The sequence below is a fragment of the Python bivittatus genome, unplaced genomic scaffold, assembly GCF_059951505.1.
Source record: "Python bivittatus isolate LINGU-HERP-01145 unplaced genomic scaffold, Pbiv_v1 ctg000700_np1212, whole genome shotgun sequence".
Taxonomy (NCBI): domain Eukaryota; kingdom Metazoa; phylum Chordata; class Lepidosauria; order Squamata; family Pythonidae; genus Python; species Python bivittatus.
Window position 1 is genome coordinate 58,065,642 of NW_028277098.1, and position 22,541 is coordinate 58,088,182.

Consider the following 22,541-nt stretch of genomic DNA (forward strand, 5'->3'; position numbering starts at 1 on the left):
GAGAACATGTCATCTGAATTGCTTTCTAGTTTGATAATAACAGTTGGAACTCAGATAACATTCTCTTAACATTCTCTTATAAGAAGTGCTGAAATTAGTTACTGCAGTAAATTCTTGGCTTCCAGTAAATATTAGACTTCTCAATCTGCAAGTAGTTTTCCTGGAAAATTTATTCTAGTTATAATTTCATTTATTTATTATATATCTTGCTTTAGCTCAAAGACACAAACCACTGTACGTAGTATTGCATTGTCCAATTTTTATCTTCACAACAATCCTTTGAGTTATGTTAGGCTGAAAGACCATGAGTGGCCCAAAGAGATTAATGACTAAATAGAATTTGAATTCAAGTCCAACACTCTTACCACACCAAAGTCACACCAACATTTTACAACTTTGTTTTGTCTTTTCCAGTTGAAAGCAGCATCCACTTTGGAGAGAGAGCTACAGATCACTCAGAGAGCCCTTGCAGAAGCCAATCAAGACAAATTACGTCTACTACAGGAAATCAAGAAATATGATCCTCTCTTCCAGCTTTGACAACAAAGACCTGGGCAAGAGATGCTCAGAACAATCAGAAATTACTACCAGCATTGAAAAAATTTACTTGTTGAAAGCAAAGCAGTTAACTTGATCATCTTCATTCAAGAGCTACTACCTTGAAAATAGAAGCAGAATGCCATTACAGGAGATAGAAGTGGAGATGTAGCAAGAAAGTACATGGGAATAAGATGATCTGGAGACTGGATTTTGTAGCCCAGCTGTGTCTAGACAGCATGAAACTGTACTCTAGCTAAAGCATGGCACTACTATCAGTTGAATAGTGAGACAAGAAAAAGTTACTCTTGAGTTACATAAAGTGGTGCTGATAAACTCCTAATGTTTCTTGCCATAACCTGCTTCTGCAGGTAGGTGTTGGGGACATGCTTACCCTGCACTAAAGAAATTACATTCTGCTTAGCTCAGGCCTAGTTAGGGAATGAAAATAAATATCTTGGAACTCTGCTGTAGCAACATGAGTTTGAAACATAGAAGAATGAAGATGCAATTACAGGCCCAGCACAAGAAAAGAATGCTAGGAACAGAAAATGCAAAATCCATCATCTCGCTGTTCTTATGGAAAAGAGTTTGGGTAGCCACAATTTCTCATGAAACTTTATTCCCTAGTCTCGTTTCCTTATAATAATCTGTTAGTGGAGAATCGGGACACCAGCCTTCCTTGTGCTTATTGTCCACCTCCTCCATCAAAATGGATTTACAGCCATTTTGGAGTATAATTTGATGAGAAAGTGCCTGACTAAATGTTTTGTCCTTATTAGTGAAAATGTACAGTACTGTGCAAAAGTTTTAGGCAGGTGTAAAAAAATGCTGTAAAGTAAGAATGTTTTCAAAAATATATATTGTAATTCTTTATCAATTTACAAAATGCAAAGTGAGTGAACAGAAGAAAAATCCAAGTCAAATCAATATTTGGTGTGACTACCCTTTGGCTTCAAACCAGCATCACACTTGCATACTTTGTACACTTGCACAAAGTCAGGGATCTTGTAAGATTAGAGTCAGGTGTATGATTAACCAATTATACCAAGCAGGTGCTAATGATCCTCAATTTCATATGTAGGTTGAAACATAGTCATTAACTGAAAGAGAAACAGCTGTGTAGGAGGCTTAAAACTGGGTGAGGAACAGCCAAACTCTGCTACTAAGGTGAAGTTGTGGAAGACAGTTTCATGTCACAGGTCATACACCATGGCAAGACTGAGCACAGCAACAAGACACAAGGTAGTTATACTGCATCAGCAAGGTCTCTCGCAGGCAAAAATTTCAAAGCAGACTGGGGTTTCAAGATGTGCTGTTCAAGCTCTTTTGAAGAAGCACAAAGAAACGGGCAACGTTGAGGACCGTAGACACAGTGGTCGGCCAAGGAAACATAATGCAGCAGATGGAAGACACATCATGCTTACTTCCCTTTGACATCGGAAGATGTCCAGCAATGCCATCAGCACAGAACTGGCGGAAACCAGCGGGACCCAGGTACACCTATCTACTGTCCGCAGAAGTCTGGCCGGAAGTAATCTTCATGGAAGAATTGCGGCCAAAAAGCTATACCTCCGATGTAGAAACAAGGCTAAGCGACTCAGCTATGCACAAAAACATAGGAACTGGGGTGCAGAAAAATGGCAGCAGATGCTCTGGACTGATGAGTCAAAATCTGAAAGATTTGGCTATAGCAGGAGGCAGTTTGTTCGCCGAAGGGCTGGAGAGCGGTACAATAATGAGTGTCTGCAGGCAACAGTGAAGCACGGTGGAGGTTCCTTGCAAGTTTGGGGCTGCATTTCTGCAAATGGAGTTGGAGATTTGGTCAGGATCAATGGTGTCCTCAATGTTGAGAAATACAGGCAGATACTTATCCATCATGCCAGGCATGTGATTGGCCCCAAATTTATTCTGTAGCAGGACAATGACCCCAAACATACAGCCAATGTCATTAAGAACTATCTTCAGCATAAAGAAGAACAAGGAGTCCTGGAAGTGATGGTTTGGCCCCCACAGAGCCCTGATTGCAACGTCATCGAGTCTGTCTGGGATTACATGAAGAAACAGAAGGATTTAAGGCAGCCTACATCCACAGGAGATCTGTGGTTGGTTCTCCAAGATGTTTGGAACAATCTACCTGCCGAGTTCCTTCAAAAACTGTGTGCAAGTGTACCTAGAAGAATTGATGCTGTTTTGAAGGCAGAGGGTGGTCACACCAAATACTGATTTGATTTGGATTTCTCTTCTGTTTGTTCACTTTGCATTTTGTAAATTGATAAACATAAACAATTACAATATATATTTTTGAAAACATTCTTACTTTACACCATTTTTTCACACCCGCCTTAAACTTTTGTACAGTACTGTAGGTAACTTTATTTTGCATAACACTACACTGATAACTTTGGAGAGGCTTGGAAGTAAGATCTGCCAAGTCCCTTTGGGTCATGCACTTTATTTAAAAAATCTGGTAAATAATGAATCATAAACCTTTTCTGCAAGATGTGGAATGCTGCTAGAAATTGTTTTAGCTGCTGAATGGTTTACCTTTTTTCCTTTGTGTTATCACTTTTGTGTTATATTTGGAATGAATGAAAAAACAATTTGGCTCTGAAATACACAACAGTGTTAGTTTTCTTGAATGTTTCTAAAAAGATATGTCCAAAGTAATGTGAGAAAGGTTAGATATTGTCTCCCAAAATAGTTATGTACCCTTATTAAGATACATGTAAAGAGGGCTAATAGGAAACAAATAATTGCTAGTAGTCCTTCTATAAGATTATATGATTTGCAATTAAAGTTATCCATAGCATTCAACTATGACAGAAGACTCTCATGGATTTTAAAACACTTCAGATTTTTTATAACTTTTTTCCATGTGTATAATACATTAAAATTTTATTATAACCTGATGTAGCTGCAAATCAAATTGGTAATTGGCAGAATCTAAAGTGAACAAATTCTGAAAGCATATAAAAGGCAAAGACTCCCTTGCTTTGAGTTTAACTCCTGGTGATTATCTGGGCCGGTAAATTCAAAATCTGAATTTATCCTGGTGAAAACAATTAGGGCTAGGCCAAATTCTAGCAGCATTTTCCACCAAAATGTAGTTATAACTATAAGCCTGATGTTCTTACACAGAAAAGTGTGATTTTTAAAATATTATGCTGAAACTTGTTCTAAATAGATATAGCTACTCAAAGTTTATTTGGACCAAGGCATGAAGGATAATAGGAATTAATGAGTATGAGTTGGTAGATAACAAATTGAACGAAGTGTATACTACTGTACACATTTGAATCCCAGAATGGGAATGTGCTACAGGCATTTTAAAAGTAATAATCTAAACAAAAACCAATGGCAACTGTAATGGGCTGTATGAATAGAATTAGAATAGAATTATTTCACAAAAATATGTGCAAGTTTTTAAGTTGTCCAGAATACTTAATTGACTAGCTAGTAACAAAATAAGATGGGAGAGGGATGGGAGGAAAACAGACTGGCTGATTTTGAAGCTATGGCATCTGTACTTGATCACATCTTGAAAGATAATGTAGGAAGTGATTATGAATTTTCATAGCAATTTTTCAAAAAACAGCTTGTCATAACAGAATATACCATAAAGGATCAGAGTGCAGTTATTATATAATGTCCTTTATAGATGGCATTGTCTGTCTTTAAAAAATGGAACATGGTGAGGATAACAGGCTTTAATGAACAGCTGTTTTGCTTGATATTATCCAATTTGTTTATAATAAAATGCTAGACTTGTTAATGCACTACAGCTAATCTTTGTCTAGTAGTTAAACAGTTCTTACTTGTAGCATCCCACCTCTTAGCTACAGAATGATTATCTTTTTGTCTCAAACATCTGCTTGTCTGCCTGGATTGCTATAGAGCAGTCACAATCTCATCTTCACCATGTGAATCATAAAGAACTTTTTTTAAAAGTTGCTGCTTCAAATAATTTGTTAGCCTTTGGGGTTATTTGTAGAATTGCTGAACTCTAGGAAGTTTTGCAGCTGTGCTGTGCTTCTGGCAGCTTCATTAATTCAGCAGTAATGATCTTTGCATATAAGATTGCATGTATTGTAGATTCTGCTGGTTTGCTATATAATGAATGGTTGTTGCTTCTATACTTTTCCTAGGTTATCTGTATTAACAATATTCTAATCAAACCCAGGCCATGCACTGGAGTAAACATTATTCTGTCTCTCCATATTGGATAATGCCCTAATGGGATAGCCCTTCTTGAATGTACTTGCAAAAACACTCTTTATCAAAAGAGTAGTGTGCTTTTGCAGATGTACAGTGCATTCGAAAAGTATTCAGACCCCCTTCATTTCTTTCAATTTTGTTATGTTGCAGCCTGCTACTACAATCATTCAAATTCATTTTTTTCTCATTAATCTACACTCAGTACCCCATAATGACAAAGTGAAAACAGAATTTTAGAAATGTCTGTAAATTTATTAAAAAGAAAAAAACTGAAATATCACATGTACTTAAGTATTCAGACCCTTTACTCAGTACTTTGTTGAAGCACCTTTGGCAGCAATTACAGCCTCGAGTCTTTTTCGGTATGACGCAACAAGCTTTGCACACCTGGATTGGGGGATTTTCTGCCATTCTTCTTTGCAAATCCTCTCAAGCTCAATCAGGTTGGATGGGGACTGTCGGTGGACAGCCATTTCCAGGTCTCTCCAGAGATGTTCAGTAGGGTTCAAGTCAGGGCTCTGGCTGGGCCACTCTAGGACATTCACAGAGTTGTCCCTAAGCCATTCCTGTGTTGTCTTGGCTGTGTGCTTAGGATCGTTGTCATGTTGGAAGGTGAACCTTCGGCCCAGTTTGAGGTCCTGAGCACTGTGGAACAGGTTTTCATTGAGGATATCTCTGTACTTTGCTCCATTCAGCTTTCCCTCAACCCTGACCAGCTTCCCAGTCCCTGCTGCTGAAAAACACCTCCACAGCATGATGCTGCCACCACCATGCTTCACTGTTGGGATGGTACTGGGCAGGTGATGAGCGGTGCCTGGTGTCCTCCAGACATAATGTTTAGAATTGAGGCCAAACAGTTCAATCTTGGTTTCATCAGACCAGAGAATCTTGTTCCTCACAGTCTGAGAGTCCTTCAGGTGCTTTTTTGCAAACTGCAAGCGGGCTTTCATGTGTTTTGCACTGAGGAGAGGCTTCCATCTAGCCACTCTGCCATAAAGCCCAGATCGGTGGAGGGCTGCAGTGATGGTTGTCCTTCTGGAACTTTGTCCCATCTCCACACAGGATCTCTGGAGCTCAGTCAGAGTGACCATCGGGTTCTTGGTCACCTCTCTTGCTATGGCTCTTCTCCCCCAATTGCTCAGTTTGGCCGAGCGACCAGCTCTTGGAAGAGTCCTGGTTGTGCCAGATTTCTTCCATTTGAGAATTATGGAGGCCACTGTGCTCTTGGGAACCTTCAGTGCAGCAGGACTTTTTTTATAGCCTTCCCCAGATCTGTGCCTTGCAATAATCCTGTCTCAGCTCTGCAGGCAGTTCTTTTGACCTCATGGCTTTTGCTCTGATACAGTATGCATTGTCAGCTGTGAGGCCTTCTATAGAGGTGTGTGACTTTTCAAATCATGTCCAATCAATTTAATTTACCACAGATGGACTCCAATCAAGGTGTAGAAACAGCTCAGCAACAATCAAGAGAAATGGGCTAAAACAACCTGAGCTAAATTTCAAGTGTTGTTGCAAAGGGTCTGAATACTTATGCCAATGTGATATTTCAGTTTTTCCTTTTTAATAAATTTACAGACATTCCTAAAATTCTGTTTTCACTTTGTCATTATGGGGTACTGAGTATAGATTAATGAGGGAAAAAATGAATTTGAACGATTGTAGTATCAGGCTGCAACATAACAAAATTGAAAAAAGTGAAAGGGGTCTGAATACTTTCTGAATGCACCGTATATGCCTATTTTTCCTAATGAATAGAACAGTCTTACTATATGAAATAGTGCTGATATGACACACCAAAATAACACATTGTTTTCTATCAACTTTGACAGGAAGGTTGCTAGTGAATAGTGCTGTGTGAAGATAAAAACTTTTTCTCTAGATATAATTGTTGAATAATTGCCCAAATATATTGATGATTTATTTGAACAAATATATATGCACCTAGTTCTTTTTTAAGTTAAGGATGAGGCAAGTGCGTATTACATTAGATTTGGTGCAATACATTCTGTTCACTTAAAAAAAAAATTCAGTTAGAAATGAAGCAGGGTACAAGAATCACAGTGCATTTAATTACACCATATAGTCTCTGCATTTTTGACTTACTAAAATAATTTTCTGGTGTCTTCCAATGCAAATTTGGTTTAAAATAAGGCAAAATGTAGAAACAGTATACTGTGGCAAGTAATACGGTGTAGTATGCTTGTTTCAATTACAGATAGTAGAAGGTACCGATTAGCATCTTGTGGCATGAATGACTCAGATGCTTCCGCTCTGCTGAGAACAATTTATCTGAACATAACATGAGACATAAGAGGAAATCCATTGAAGCTGGTATTTGACTACAAAAGTACTTTAGTGTCTGTTTTTGAAGATGCTTTCCTTTCTTCAGTGCTGTATTTATATGTAAATGTGAAGAACAAAACTCTTTATATAATGTCATAGCTGACATATCAAAGAATTGATTATAAAGTTCTAATTCTGTATAACTGCTTCTGTAATTTCAAACAGGAGAGTATATGGGAATAGACAATATGTGGTACAAGTCTGACTTGAAATCTAAGCCTTCAGTATATTGGATCTCTTTCTCACACAATATAGTTTCCTCTTGATTATACTGGTTCTGTGAACCACTTTTAAAATTTATGTATTAAAATGCTTAACCTCTGTTTCTATTGATTTATTTCTCAAGTCTAGATTTCTATCTTAGGTTTTATTTCATCTTCAGTAATTTCTTTTTATTGATAATTTTAATTAATAAATAATATACATTTGAACATCTTTGCACTTGTCACAAACATTTAAGGGTCTTAATAAAATGACAAGTTTTTAAAAGCCCTAAAATTTAACATTAGCTTTATGATACACAACCATTGTTTTGGTAATCCTTTACAAGTATATGGAACAAGTTTCTTTGACCTTGCTTTAATAGTTAACTCTTGGAGAAAATTCAATATTTGCTTAAGCTGAGTCATCAATAAAGACTTAAACATTAGGACTGAGAAAGAAAATAATTATATTCTTAATGCTATAAGCAATACAGGTAGTCCTCATAATTGGGACTGGAATTTCCTTTGCTAAGCAAAGCATCATGTGACCATGCCACTTAGTGATGGCAGTCCTGGTAGCGGTCTTTAGGCAAGGGCCTCACATGACTGCAACTTGCAACCTCCTGCTGGCTTACCCACTGACTTTGTCAGAAGCCAGCTGAGAAGGCTGCAAATGGCAGTCAGCCAGTCTCCTGTCAGCTCCCACCTGAATCCAAGCCATTCCCAGCTTGGTCTCTCCCAGCCCCGAGCCTTTGTTCTTCCAAGGCAAGGCAAGGGACACTTTCAGAGGAACACTGAGCCAGAAGAGGCCGACTCGCTGCTCTGCTTCAACAATCCCATCTCTGTCCTTTTCCCCACCCCGCACAGCATGGCTGAGATGAAGCTGTTGCTATATTCTGCTGCCCCCTGCTGACCTTCATCTTTACTTCCCCTCCCCTCTGCTGGGAGGGGGGGTTGATGTCAGCCAGCCAGCCATGAGCCCCACAGTGCAAGGGCTGTGTTGGCACTGGGCCAGAGCCAGCAGCGAGGGGTGGAGCAGTGGTGGAATACAGCAGCATCTTCATCTCAGCCATGCTGTGTGGGGTGGCCAAAATGTCAGAGTTGAGCCCCTATGCTGTGGGGCTTGAGGCCAGCCAGCATCGGCAGACAGAGGGAAGGGGAGGGGAGGTGATAAAGGATAGCTGGTGGGCAGGGGTAATGGAATACAGTGTCTTCATCCTGGTCATGGTGTGCAGGGCAGCCAAAAGGGTGGGGGGGGGGAGATAGGTGGGGAGGCAGTTGAAGCAGAGGCAGTTTGTGCGGGGCAGGAGAATGTGACGACAGGATGCTGCAATGATAGTAAATGCAGGCTGGTCGCCAAGCTCCCAAATTTTGATCACGTGACCATGAGGACACTGTGACAGTCATAAGTGTAAGGGCCGGTTGTGAGTCCATTTTTTCAGCACTGCCATAACGTTAAACAATCTCTGAATGGTCATAACCCAAGCTCTACCTGTAATGCTTTTAAAAAACTCCTTTATTTCCTTGTAAAAGAAACCTCAAAACCGTGTTTCAGAAGCTTCATGTAATCTTATTACATCAGTATTTCTTATTTTGCCTACTTAGAAAATGTTTCCACATTCAGCCCAATATACTTGCAATATAGTTTTTTATCATTAGCAATTCAAAATTATTGCACAAGGAACACCTTAATTATGCAGAACTTCATGGTTTCAAGTAATCTGAAGATATGGTCAGAAGTCTTTTTTAATTTCCATTGAAAACATCTCCATTCCACTTAGACATTTTTTTTACTTCCTCTTCAGAGATAGAGGATTTTTTTGTATTTGGAATTTGGAATCTGTCCTCGTGATTTCAGTCGTCTGACTGCTTCGCGCAAGTGCTTGGGTTGCAGAGGTGGTGATTCTCCCCACTTCTCACATACATCTAATGCTGTACAAAACAAAAGCAAACCTTTTATTGCCAACTCACTATATTAGAGCTGCGCAGATGTGGTACCAAAATCAACCTTATTTCTACATGCGTTTTAGTAGAAGCAGTTACCTCATATCTGCAGTATCATTACTATTTTTATATCCTGCCTATTTTGTGCAACTCAGTGTGGCATACATAATGCTTCTGCCTCCTATTTGCTTCACAACCACCATCCTGTGAGGTGGCTGGGCTGAGAGAGAGTGACTGACCCAAAGTCACCCAGCCAACTTAAGTGCCTAAGGGAGGACTAGAACCCAGTTTCTAGTCCAGCACCTTAACCACTATACCAAACTAGCCTTTTGATGTTCCAAACACTTCTAGCAGAAAGCCTGTGAAAACTGGCAAAAGTAGTTGTCTCTCTTTCACAGCATACTCCATATCTACATACATATCTTTGTAAAGTAGTAGGGGAAATGTGTTCTGTTTGTAAGCAGTGGGTGGAAAATAAGTAAAAGCAATTACATGCATACTATACTATTGCTATTACATAAGAAGAAAATTATCTGAACACTAATTTTATTCATTTATACTTAAGTGTTCCGTTTGCCAACTAAAAAAACAAGCACATACACAGCTGGTAATATAGATGACTACAGGTATGTTGTACAAATCTGCATTTCTACTTTTTCAAGCATGTGCTTTTATAACTACATATATTGGCTTGGTTTAATAATCTTGTTTCTCTTAAAAATACTGACCTGTTATGCATTAAGTAGCAATATACATACTATGCAGAAGAATAATATTTAGGAGTAAAATACTACACAAAGTGGGGATGTGCAAAATTTGATGTTCTGGTCTTCTGACATCAATATAGCCAGATCACAGCTGGAGTACAACATCTGGAATTTTAAATAGTTGTATGGTATGTTTTTACCATACAACTACTTAAAAGATGGATTACTAAAAGCTAAATAAAATACATACTTGAAAGAATAGCTATATTGTAGTAATTAGCAAGTTATGTCTTCAATTAATGGAAGCTACAGACAATTAAGAACTAGATTATTCTTATACTTACCCTCTTCAACTACTTCTCCAACAAAGACTTTAGAAATTCCTGACATGGCAATAACAACGTTCTGAGATACAGAGGTTCCAGTAATTGACTGGATCAGCTGAGGAAGGAGCAGAGGCAATTCCAGAGTACCCAAATTTTTAGATACTTTTTTACTTCCAATCCTGAATGCTACTATGTATAACAGCATTAGCACAGAGGTGGGCAACTTTCCCAGGATTATGAGGTGCAACTCATTCCCCTTGCTAGCTGGAAATGACAGGTAACATAACCCCATGGATGGTGAAATCTCTGGAAGGGATGACACTTTTTAATGTTTTCTGGGGTTTGAGAGTGAGAATGGGAACAGGAAGCATCTTGGAAGCAAACCATTCCCACTTAAGTCCTTAAACCCCACTAACTCCCTCACAACCCAAAATTGTACCACTGAAATTGAGGGCTTTAAGAACAGAAGTAGAAAAAGCCTTCCCAATTCCCACTTTACCTTTTAAAAGGAAAGCCCAAAATTTCATTTCCAAAAGTGGACTTGTTTGTCAACCAATTGCAACAGTTCAAACTTGAGGTACTAGAGGGCTGCAGAGAGAATCCTGGGGACATATGTGGCTTTCCCACCTCAGTATCATTAGCAGAATTTTATGGTAAACTGACACTGAGATAAGACTTCTGTCTATTCATGCATGATAAGATATATCAACAAATCAATCTTACCCGTTTAATAGCAGCCTTAGGGAAGGCTGATCGTCGATACATCTCGTATCGATTTAGCTGTTCTTCAGAAAAAGAGGAAACCAGGATTCTGTGTAAACAATAATAACAGCATTCATTTAGAATTACGAAGCGCAGAAAGCTAGTGAGACGGTATAACATTCCATTGATAAACACTTGATGAGATCTAGCATTTTCTTCCAGTTGTATTTCCTGAACAAAATTTTGCTCCAATCATTGTAGTCAAAGAAGGGTGACTTTGGCCTATTTTTCCTAGCCCAGGGACCTTCCAGTACAACTTCCCACATTGTCCTGAAGGTGCCTTGCACAGAAACCATTGAGTTTCAGGGAGAAGTAGAAAGAAAAAAAAAAGCCAACATATCTCCTATTGCAGTGTTTCTTAAACGTTTTGTTCTCAAGAACCCTTCCCACTTTTAAAAATTATGGAGGACCCCAAAAGAACTTTCCTTGTAGGGGTTATATTTATCAATATTTACCATATTAAAAATTAAAATTGACGCATTTGTAGAATAATTATTGGAACATGTAAAAATAATAATAGGTAGTCTTCAAATTATGATGGCAATTCGGACCGGAATTCCGTTGCTAAGCACTGCGGTTGTAAAGCACAACCATATTGCTTAGCGACAGCAATCCCTGCAGTCCCAGTTGCTGTCGTTAACCAAATCCCATAGTCGTTGGGCGAGGCAACTTCCTGCCAGCTTCCCACAACCAAATCAGTGGGGAAGCTGGCAGGAAGTTGCAAATCCTAGGTGGCTTACAAGCAGGCCAGTAGGCAGGTAAGTGGCTGCTGCCAGCTGGGGGAGGGCATGAGCGGGTGCCCGAGGGAGGCCTGGTAAGGCTCTGGGAGGGTGCACAAGGGAGGCGTGGTGAGGCCCAGGGAGGGTACAAGGAGGTGCATGATGGAGATGAGGGAGGCATGGCGAGAGTGCACAGAGGTTCAAAGGCAGCGCAGTGAGGGTTGGGGAGGGCGTACAAGGGTGCAGGGGGGGCAAGGGTGAGGGAGGGTGTGCAGGGGTGCAAGGGAGGCATGGGGGGTTGCATGGGGGTGTGAGGGAGGTGCAGCGAGGGTCAGGGAGGGTGTGGAGGGTGCACAAGAGTGGCACATTGAGGATGGGTGAGGATACATGGAGGGGCAAGGTTTTGGGAGGGTGTGCAGGGGGCGCTGGGATGGCCAGAACTCCAAGGACCATTTGTAACCACCATTCATTCAGCGCCATCATAACTTCGAAGGCCGCTGAACGAATGGTTCTAAGTCAAGGACTACCTGTATTAAACTCATTAGATATTAACATAAATAAAATATATTTCATGAAAAAACCCTATTTTTTTTACAAATAAAAAATATTAAGAGTGACATTGTTTTAAATTTTTGCAAATATCCTCAATATCTGGCAAATACTGTTGATTTCAGATCCCTAAGAGGGTCTTGGGCACCCCCAGGGGTCCTCAGACCACACTTTAGGAAACAGTGTCCTACTGTACTAGTAGGATTCTTTTGCTGGTTCACTTTGCAAACCTTTTCTTTTTGGAAAGGGGAAATGCACTTATTCAACTTAACAAAAAGAGTTCAAAGAGGAAAGTACAGCATCATGCTATTTGATAATTGCCTACAAGTATTCATTTGTTACAAACATAGCTTACTTCTGAGAAAAAATGCATACCACCAGACTGAATGTTCCCCTAAACAGTTTCCATAAAGTGTGCATCAGACCACAGTCTTAATTTTAGGAATTCCCTGAAATTCCAGAATTGGACAGAAAAAGCAAGGATTTGGCTTCCTAAATACACAGCAAGATATAGCTTTTCTCTACTTGTTTAGCATTAACAGAAGCATGTAGATGGAAAAATACTCACTGCATTTTTTGAATCTCATCTTCATCAACTTTATGTTTTTTTTCTTTTCTCTCCTTCATCTCTATTTTTATTTTCTTGGCTGCACTAGACTGTGATGTAGAGTCCTCCAACTCTCCTGGGACCAATTCACATGCTTCCTTGCATTTAATCTAGAAATAAAATTGATTACAACTCAGTTATAGTTATAAAAAGATAAACCTTTCCCTGAGTCAAGCTCAACTCCTAGTTATTTCATGTTCATGCCCATGGCAGCAAAACAAAAGTGGTTTGCCACTGCCTTCTTCCAGGATGCTTTTTTTTTTTACTTTTAAGCATCCAATAATTGTACTTATAAATTATAGCTGTTGAATACAAGGTTTTAAAATCTTTCCGTCTTAATACCATATGCACAATACATAACACAAACAAAAGGTTTGCACATTAATAAAGGTTTTAAATATTTAACTATTATTCCTACCCTCTTTAATGATGATAGTTTATATATTTTGTGCTCCTTCTACACATATGCTTACCAATTATAATTCAAATAATGAGGAGGAGGGGGAGTGAAAAAAAAATCTGATGAAAATAAATCTCTGTACACAGTACTTGTTTTTATGCCAGAATCTTAAGAGGAAATGTGGTGGCTAGACATAAATAAAATGAATACTCAGCATCACTTTTCACGTTTTAGTCTCTTTCTTTACATGTTACTGAAAAGTCTTTAGCTGATAGTTCACATATTTTTACAGTGCCATGCTTTGCGTATTTTTTAATCATAGGTCAATTAAATCTTTCTTCAAAAGAAAAACGGGTAATCAATGTGAAATGTAACTCAAAACACAAGCAGCAACATTTAATATTTAGGCGTGCAGGATAAGGATTGCAAAGAATGCTCTAATATTTTGTATTCACTGTTTACAAGAATCCAAACAAGGAAATTAGTTTCCGGGATCTAAAAGACTGCGTGGATATACACGCAATAGTCTCAAAAGCAAACAAAAGTCGCCAGAAAACAGAGGCTATCCTAGCTAAATACGGAATTCCAAGGAAAGAGCAGGCGAGGAAAATATGTTACTTTGGGGCAGACGAGGCAGCAATCCATCAACCCTGAAGCAAGACGAGAAGAGCGGCAGGGAAAGCGAAATCCCGTTTCTGCGAAAAAGAAATTACGTTGTGAGCTTTTTCCCTTCTCACCTCCACAACCTGTACCTCCTCTTTGATATCGGCTGGTTCTTTCTCCTGTCGTTCCGCCACTTCTATAGTGACGACAGAAGACTCAACCGAAGATGGGGAAGACACAACGGGCAGAAGACCATTCTCTTTACCAGACTCCGCAGCCTCAGCCATAGTACGCAGAAGAAACAGCGCGTGTCGCGCCTTGATGACGTAATCAGCACGGCGCTGGACACCTTGTTTCCATGAGAACGCATCACCACCGCCCCCATAGGCGAAACTAGTAAGAGGGAGTGTTACTGCTACCAGTAAAGGTGAATATACGTAGCTAAGGGTTGAACTGTAGGGTCCTTGTTTGACTGCAGACATTTCCGTGCATTGTGCACTAATGATGTTACCTAGTCGGATAATGAAACGTCTGCAATCAAACAAGCTCAGATAGCACCAAGGACTACAGTGTTACTGCTGCTGTCGGAACGAAGCAGAGCAGCTTATTGCACGTGGGGCCGGACTCGTGGATCCCACTAGATTCAGTAGCAATATAACCAACAGAACAGTGCAAATTTGAGCCTACCTTTTGTTGCTTCAGTACCCAGCAGCAACACACCAAACAGAATGAAAGGTAAACTGGGACAAGTAATTCCAAAATTACGAGTGCAAAGTATGTATGTAAGTTGGGATAAAGACCCGTGCAATGCACAATACCCAATTCACACAATTCACTAAGCAGTGATGCGATTATATGGTGGGATTTGGGGTTAGCGTTTGTGTGAACCCCACCAAGTCTGATTTATTCAGTAAAACAATGGCGAACCCATTAATAAAGCAGTCCCCTGAACCCATGTTTTACTGTTTCCTCAAAAAGCTATGAGCAAAGGGTAAACTAAGGCAAGTGACTTTGTTAAAAAAAAGGGATCTAAAGTAAATTGAAATATCAGAATAAAAAAATTGTGAACAAAAAGAATTATGTACTGAGGCCCTTAGGATGTTCATGCTGCATAATTGTTCCTGTACTTTTAAATCACTGCTTGAAAAAATAAATAAATAAAAAACGGAGGAAATTAAAAATAGGAAGAAAAAGTTATTACAATAAGTGAGAAGTCCATGTAATTGTTATACATAATGTACTTCTTACAAGTCCCAGATTCCCAGCTTTAAAATGAAAAACTGCATTCATTTTTTTTAAACAGGCATCTGCCCATGATTTAATCTGTCCATGGTTGAATACTTAAGGGTTCCTCAACCCTCTTTTCCTAGACTGCTTCCCTCTTTACAGGCTAGAATAGCACCAGTTTTCCAAATATAAGACTTCAAAATAATCTTCACTGATCCAAACAGAGGTTGCTTAAAGCTTTATTACTGCTAGGGAGAAAAAGTCTAACTCTTTTCTTATCAACCCATACCATTCTAGCTGTGTCTGCATGATATACTTACCCACAACTCCACGTCTGACAAACCACAATGGCTAAGCTAAAACCAAACAAGACACACTGGGTTAATGCACATATCCTGCTTGCTGTGGCACAAAGATGTTCCATTAAGTGGAGAGGACATGTCCTCAAAATGTCAGCTCCATCTCACTGCTGACCCACTGCTGAGGCAGCCTGAAGTCAGGTTTATGTGTTCCAGTGTGAAAATAGTTTCTCTCTTATCTTGACAATCAAGTGTGCCTGGAGGAGGAACCTTAGGTTGATGTGGCCAGGTTCAGCGATCTGATGGCTTCAATTGACCTGACAGGTCTGCTGTGAAACTACCCCCTCCTGTCTGTTTGCTAGGCACTGTGCCTGTATGCTATTTAGCTGTGGCTACAAGAGAGAACAGACATTACACTACTGGTCTCCTGGAAGAGAGATATCAACATTACAATATTGAGAAATATCCTGCACTACATCTTCCCATTCCCATTTTTAACAAAAATAACCCCCCAAAAGGTCCAGAGGACTTGCATAGCACCCTCCCTCCCCCAACATGCACAAGGGCTTAGTTTCATTGACTAACAGTGCACTGTCTTGAAACTTGAATTGGGAAAATCAATCTCTTTTAGGAGGTAAGAGATCGATACTTCTACAGCTTGAACATTTAAAAAAGATGTGATATGTAGCTCTGCATGTCAACAACCTCGATATGTCCATTGGTAAACAAAAAGAACTCTAGAATGTATTTCTAATCAGCTCTTCTGATCACTCAGGCAGTTTTTTGGTGAGGAGGCTGCTGCTTGACATGGTTATTGATCTTCGGTTTCCCTGACAGAACTATTTATCTCCTAGTAAGTCAATAATTCTAAAAAAATAATTTCATAGATGTTGCCATCTAGAAGTTTTCCAAATTAATGCAGGTTAGAATTCTGATTTCAAGCTGCAGTAATCTGGCTGAGCGTTAGATAGCAGCATCTATGAAAACTTTTCATAAAACTAACACACACTTCAATTATTTCTCACTGTGACAGGAATATTGATCTCATAAGGTTGATAATCTTGTGGTGAAAACTTTTTAAAAAATTGGTTGGACAGAATCCCCAGAGTGTACAAGCACTGCATCAATGCATGTCCTATACAGCCATTGGTGACACTTTCTCCTGGGGTTGGTGACATTGGACATGACTGTACTTTCAGCTGGGGAAAACTACAACCTCTGCCATTATAGTATTGAGTGATGGAGCTATATAGACAGCAGTAGCACATGGCCCTGTCCTAGACATGCATTAAGGGCACATTCAGAGAACACTCTGAAATGGGAGGAAAGCACTGCAAAGCTACTGTGATAAACCTATTATGTCTTAGCCTGTTGTGTGAATCAGCCCATCATATTAAGCAGTAATATGGTTTGTTTTGGCTTTAAAGATATGGGTATAGTTTATCTCCAGGCAAAAGCTGTTTTACATGTAATCGGTATCTAGTGGTGATTTCTTACTAAGTATTGATGACATGCAAACAAAGTAAATAATTTACTGAGTCCCTGCTTCCCGATCACTATGTTAGTTTGACATACCCATATTTATCTTAATTGAATTAATCCAATTTTCTGCATTCACATGACATACTGAACCTTTTAACCAACCACAATGACTGAGTTTGACTAGGTTGGGTTTAGCATATCTTGCAAGCATGGCAAATCTCTGTTACTGGTGAAAATAGCTGGGTAGAAATAAAGTTTTGAACAGACCTGCCTGCTGTCTCCTCCTTCCTTCCATCCATTTGTGGCTAAAGCACTTTTAGCACAATATCTTCAAGGTCAATTTCAACCACCCAAATTTGTCCTAATCAAAATAATACTGAAAGGATTACAGTCTTTAAATAGTGTTCTAATTTATCAATAACACATCCAAGTTTTGGAGCATCAATTTTAAGTGGGTATTCTGGCATTTTCTGTTTTGTCTTTCACACCATTCAACTGATTTTCCAACTTTTACACCACTTTTTTTATCCCCCAACTCTGCTTTTGTACTCATGAGTTTGAAGTTCTGCTGGTCAATTTTTTTTTTTTTAGATTTTTTATCCCACCTTTCTTATTTTTATAAATAACTCAAGGCAGCAAACATACCTAATACTCCTTCCTCCTCCTATTTTCCCCATAACAACAACCCTGTGAGGTGAGTTGGGCTGAGAGTGACTGGCCCAAAGTCACCCAGCCGGCTTTCATGCCTAAGGGGGAACTAGAACTCACTGAGCTAGAACTGGTTTCTAGCCTGGTGCCTTAACCACTAGACCAAACTGGTTTTTTCTGTACAATAGATTGCTGCTAGACACTGGAGAAGAAAAGTGTAGGTTTCAAAGGAATGAGCTTGAAGATAGCTGCCTCTTGAGGTTATCTAGACTATAGTGACTTCTGGTGCAGATGACATTAAGTGCTCTATCCTCTCACAAAGCTCAATGGGCATAAGCCTTTACTATACTACAGACTGTGCTGATAAACGTGGTGTCACTTACCTGACCTTGGTGAGCAAAGCTGAAAACTGTTGCTCAGTTGCAAGTTCTCAATATATCCAGATGCGGCGAAATATCTAGCATTTCTATCGCTGCGCGTTTCCCTACAAATTTTGCATAGATGGGGTCAGTTAAGGAGAACAGTCATCAAGTAAACATCTTCACCTGGAGATTCTCAGCTCCTTATCCTTAAAGGACGAAGTTAAAAGTTGCTTTTTTCTTTGAAAACTTTGTTCTTTTGTTGGGAAAGACCTTCTATGCTACTCGAGTAGATCCTTCCTTTTTTCCCCCTTACAGTGCCCCAAATGGCGTGAATGCGTACAGAACTGTAATAGCTAGCCGCCCCTTACCATGTTTTTTACCATATCTTTGCAAGCATTACCCACTGTAGGAGAGGTAGCTGCCAAAGAGTGCGACTCTCCTTCTGTCTCGGCTTCATTAGCTGGACAGGGGCTGTCGCTGCTCAGTCAGGAGGTGTGGCCTTTCTGGCCCCGCCCCGGAAGGACGCGCCGGCCGGGTTGAGGCAGCGGCGGTATCCGAGGAGGACTAGTAAAGATCGGGGGCTGGTTTCCCGGCCCGCGTCGGGCCATGGGGAAAGAGCAAGAGCTGCTGGAGGCCGCCCGCACTGGGAACCTGCCCGCCGTGGAGAAACTGCTTTCGGGCAAGCGTCTTAGCTCGGGCTTCGGTTCTGGGGGCGGCTCCGGGTCTTCAGGGGGCGGCGGCGGCGGCGGGGGGCACCCGCTTTCCAGCCTTCTCAGGTAGGTGCCTGGGGTGTGGCTTGCGGAGCTCTTGAGAGTGGCCGGGGTGGCGCTGCCCAGGTTGGCTGCGGGAGCCTGTGTCAGGCAGCTGTTTGCCTTTAGGAAGCTGGGGGTGTGTCTCAGAGACTTGAGAATGCCCGGAGGTGCAATTGACCATAGGTAGAATCTCCGCCCCCGAAGTCTCACGGGCGTCAAGCTGGTTTGTGGCCATTCGCGTGTTTAGCCTCAGCCTGATACTGGGATCTTCTGGGGGAGGAAAGATCTGAAACCTGCACGCCGAAGCGAAGCGAAGCGAACCGAACTGAAGCTGGCTTCGGGGTTCTGAAGAAAGCAGGGGTGTTCTGTGGTTTCCCTGAAGGAAGGGGCTTCTAGTTGGCTTTCCTATTAAGGGGCAAGAGCTTTGCCTGTAGAAGTAACTCTGTAAACGATGGTTTGGGGAGACACTGGTAAAGTGTTAAAAACCTGTGCGTTGAGGCTGTTGTGTATTGGAAGGGTGGAATCCTTTTGTTAATTAGTGGAACTCAGGCTGCTTGTGCCTTCTTCTGTATGTTTTTAGTTGAACATCGCAGACACTCTTTTGGATACAGTTGATAGTCTTAACCTTCAACTGAGGATCAGGTCTGGATTTAAGATAGGTTCCATCATTGTCGCCCTTGTTTTTTTTCTTTTTGTGGATGACAGCTTGTTTTTAGATAACTGGGAATAAGAATAGAAGATATGAAGTGTATGCAAAGAGAGGAAAGCATAGGAAATGTACAGCTCACAGGTACAAAAATGTAGAAAGAAATTGTACTCTACAGTAGTCGTGTATCACTGCCAATTTTGCAGTTTCCATATCTTTGTAGTGTTCCTCTAATGTGTTTTATTACCCAAAGGATCATTTTACTTTAACAAAATAATGTTATGCCTGTTTCAAAAAGCTGGTGAAGTTTCTCTTGATACATGTCAGGGTGACCCTTGAAGATTTTTTATATTTTTAAGGGAGAACTTAGCTCTACCATACTTTGAAGGAACTCAGAGGCTTTTTAGTAATGCAGTTTGATGTCTCATGACTTTTCAGTTCATTTAAGGCTGTTATCAACTGTAAAATGGACCTCTGTGGTGCCTGACTTTTTTTTTTTCTGTGTTGTGTGCATAAACTCCAATATAAAGAATAGTTCTTAAAAATGCAAGCTTACATACTATCTGGAGGTTGGGAGGGTGGGGCTGGCCCTAGTGAAAAAGTGAAATCACTTTTACCAAATGAATTTTAGAGAAAAAAATATCAGTGTAAGCTTCTTGTCTAAATTGTGTCTACATCTGTTTGCTTCATGCTATAGACTTGGCATATGTTACTTAGTAATTTTGTGACTGAATGCGAAAAAAATATTGCAACTTGTCTTTGCCTTCTGTAATTGTAAAGCAGTGTTTGGCAGTTGAATTACAAATCCTGCTTGGGTTCACACACTGCATTAAGCTATAATACAGTTTTTTGGTTTTAACATAGCATATTTTATGATCCTAGCCATTGTGGGTTATAAATCATAGTTGATAGCAGAACGTTCAAAGACAACTATTTGTGGCTTATCATGTAAGCCACAGCTAAGTGCAGTATGTGAACTCTGTCACTGTGAGCTGTAAGAATATTTAACTCTTTATTCAGTCAGTCACAGTAGCAAATTATGACTCTAGTTACAGAAAAGCTGCTTCCCATACCGGTTGAAGTACAATTAATTGTACAAGTTGCATGACCTTTATACTCACATTCCCCACAGCTGCCAGATTATTCTGTGCTTTAATATTTCTAAATCTTATTTCCTGAAATGACAGTGATCTGAAGGTCTTAATAGATGCTTCTCCACCTATGACTTTCCTAGGTTCCCAACACCCTTAAGCAGGTTTCCGATCATCCTATGGTAAAAGTTCCAGTCCTACAAACATTTAATGTGAGTAAACAATTGGACTCATTAGGAGAATATCTTTGCATTTGAATTTAAATGCATGTCTCTTGGAATTGGTTAGATCCTGTGATATGGCATGTGGGCATATTCTGTTTGGAAGCATGGTCTGAATACTGTATCTGGAATGTGTGTTTTAGAGGGAATTAAAATTTGTCATGTTTGAGAATTTGGCAGTGAATGATAACTTACTGAATTTCCTACCAAGTTTTGGTGAGTCTGTGGATTATTCTGCTACATGGAATACACAGTGGGGCTATTAGAAATGTAGACCTGCTATGAAATGCCAGATTGCTGTTAGGAAAATATTAAGCAGCATCCAGAATATGTATTGGTTCTTCAATATGAGTTATTGCTAGAGGAAAGGAAACATTTTTAATTTACAAATGTGGCCAGAATATTTAAATGTCTTAATCAAGTAACGTTAATGAGATTGAAGAAAGAATTTGGGAAGGATGTTTTTTTGTGTCCTTTGTGATGATAAAGATGTTATCATTCTCAGATTTTATTTATTTATATGATTTCTATGGCCACCTATCTCACAACAGTGACTCAGAGAAGGATTGCCAAGAAGGAAATCTGAATCTTAATCCATTTGCTATATTGAGATAGGATTAAAGCTTCCAGACTTCAAGATTTTGCATGGGAATGTACGACTAGTTTTTCCTTGCTAACGCTAGGGGTAGACTGGGAAGTTGAAAAAACATCCTAGAAGAAAGCAGGGTCAAACTACTTCTACACTGTTGCCAAGAAAGCAACATACACATATCCATGGAGTCATCAGGAGTTGAGTTCATCTTGAAGTTATTTTTACTTAAGTACTACCTGCCCTGTTGCATGTAATATTAATCCCTGTTAAACTAATTATTTCAGTAATATACCATTTTTATGTAATATTTTCATGAAGAAAATCTATATGATCATAGGAGTCAAACAAATTGGTGGCACATAATTAATCAGTCAATCATGCAATATTTTACTGTTCACAGATCTCTCCTTCTATTACTCCTTAAATTAAATTTGTTCCTTCAAGTCAGTCTTTACTGCTGGGGACTATCTGAACAAGTCTCTCTGCTGTCTCCTTGGCAACATTTTCAGAAGTGGCTTGCCATTTTCTTCTTCCTAGGGCTGAAAGAGAACTTTGGGCCTAAGTCAGGACTAGAACTCGCAGTCTTTTGATTTCTAGCTTAGTGCCTTTAACTACTATACCAAACTGACTTTTTCTGATATTCCCACCTCTTCATAAATCATGCTGGATTTGCAAATGGAATTTACCAAAACAAACAATACAGGGAATTGCAATGACATGAGATTTCAAGTGAATTTGATCATACAGGGGCTAGACCAGAATAGCTTACTTATAAGTAAGTAAAGAATGCAAGCTCTAGGTATTTGCAAAGTAGGGAGGTACTTGCAATAACTACTGTATATCATTATTATAGGTTTCTTAAATGTGCAATTCAGAACTAAGTGTTTCCACATTAAGGAGCACAAAGGTGATTCTTTTCAGTTAAACTGAAGCTTGGCAGACTATAATGTATGCTGAGGAGGAAAATATATCTGAAGATCAAGTGAGATTCAAAAGATCAGCATTCTCTTTATAAATATTACAGCTTCCTTATTGATATGGATTTGTATAATCACTACTGTACTATTTCCTTAGTTACTTGTAAATAACTAATATTGCTTGAAATGGTGTTCAGATCTGTTAGGCTACCTATGATGAAGCTTTGTTATCTTTTTAATTCACAGACTGCCTTAAGAATATAACATATTTTTATCTTGCTCTTCCTTTAGACTTCTTAAGGGTATATACACTAGTGTGTTATTCTTCAGTTATCTTCTTGTTGGAAGATGTTATAGATTAGGCTTAAAAATGTTATAGGTAAATA

At 39.6% G+C, this 22,541-nt stretch overlaps 3 protein-coding genes across 16 annotated transcripts in view; 2 read left to right on the forward strand and 1 right to left on the reverse strand.

The window, feature by feature from the left end:
* Positions 1-6,602, forward strand: part of BLTP3A (bridge-like lipid transfer protein family member 3A) — a 71,702-nt gene extending 65,100 nt beyond the window's left edge. For both annotated transcript variants that reach the window (XM_088153143.1, XM_007426633.4), the window contains exon 21: positions 415-6,602. In XM_088153143.1, coding sequence (XP_088009269.1) covers positions 415-540 — 126 coding nt within the window. In that variant the 3' untranslated portion in view covers positions 541-6,602. The remainder of the gene's footprint in view (positions 1-414) is intronic.
* Positions 6,603-7,402: 800 nt separating this feature from the next.
* On the reverse strand, positions 7,403-18,408 carry TAF11 (TATA-box binding protein associated factor 11). Of its 2 annotated transcripts, XM_025165671.2 has the most exons (7): positions 18,341-18,408; positions 17,958-18,058; positions 13,934-14,010; positions 12,877-13,025; positions 11,002-11,089; positions 10,297-10,393; positions 7,403-9,233 (listed from the first exon to the last, which is right to left on the reverse strand). In XM_025165671.2, exons 1-7 carry the CDS (start codon positions 18,391-18,393, stop codon positions 9,103-9,105), a joined length of 696 nt encoding a protein of 231 aa, XP_025021439.1. In that variant the 5' UTR covers positions 18,394-18,408; the 3' UTR covers positions 7,403-9,102. The 2 variants fall into 2 exon arrangements, with proteins under 2 accessions (XP_025021439.1, XP_088009287.1); XM_088153161.1 differs by lacking the exons at positions 13,934-14,010; positions 17,958-18,058; positions 18,341-18,408 and adding an exon at positions 14,053-14,297.
* Positions 18,409-18,454: 46 nt separating this feature from the next.
* ANKS1A (ankyrin repeat and sterile alpha motif domain containing 1A) overlaps positions 18,455-22,541 on the forward strand; it is a 153,734-nt gene continuing 149,647 nt past the window's right edge. For 6 of the 12 annotated variants that reach the window (XM_088153144.1, XM_088153146.1, XM_088153150.1 and 3 more), the window contains exon 1: positions 18,457-18,712. In XM_088153144.1, coding sequence (XP_088009270.1) covers positions 18,543-18,712 — 170 coding nt within the window. In that variant the 5' untranslated portion in view covers positions 18,457-18,542. Of the gene's footprint in view, positions 18,713-22,541 lie in introns of all 12 variants that reach the window. The other 6 variants (XM_088153151.1, XM_088153147.1, XM_088153152.1 and 3 more) reach the window with 3 other exon arrangements.

Bases quoted from the DNA above. Each gene is read 5' to 3' on its own strand.
- TAF11 (XM_025165671.2), bottom strand. From the start codon at position 18,393: ATGAAGCCGAGACAGAAGGAGAGTCGCACTCTTTGGCAGCTACCTCTC. The intron at 13,026-13,933 runs GTAACATATTTT...TTTTATTTCTAG, and splicing joins GCTGCCTCGTCTGCCCCAAA to ATTAAATGCAAGGAAGCATG. The intron at 9,234-10,296 runs GTAAGTATAAGA...TGTTTTGTACAG, and splicing joins TGGAGAAGTAGTTGAAGAGG to CATTAGATGTATGTGAGAAG.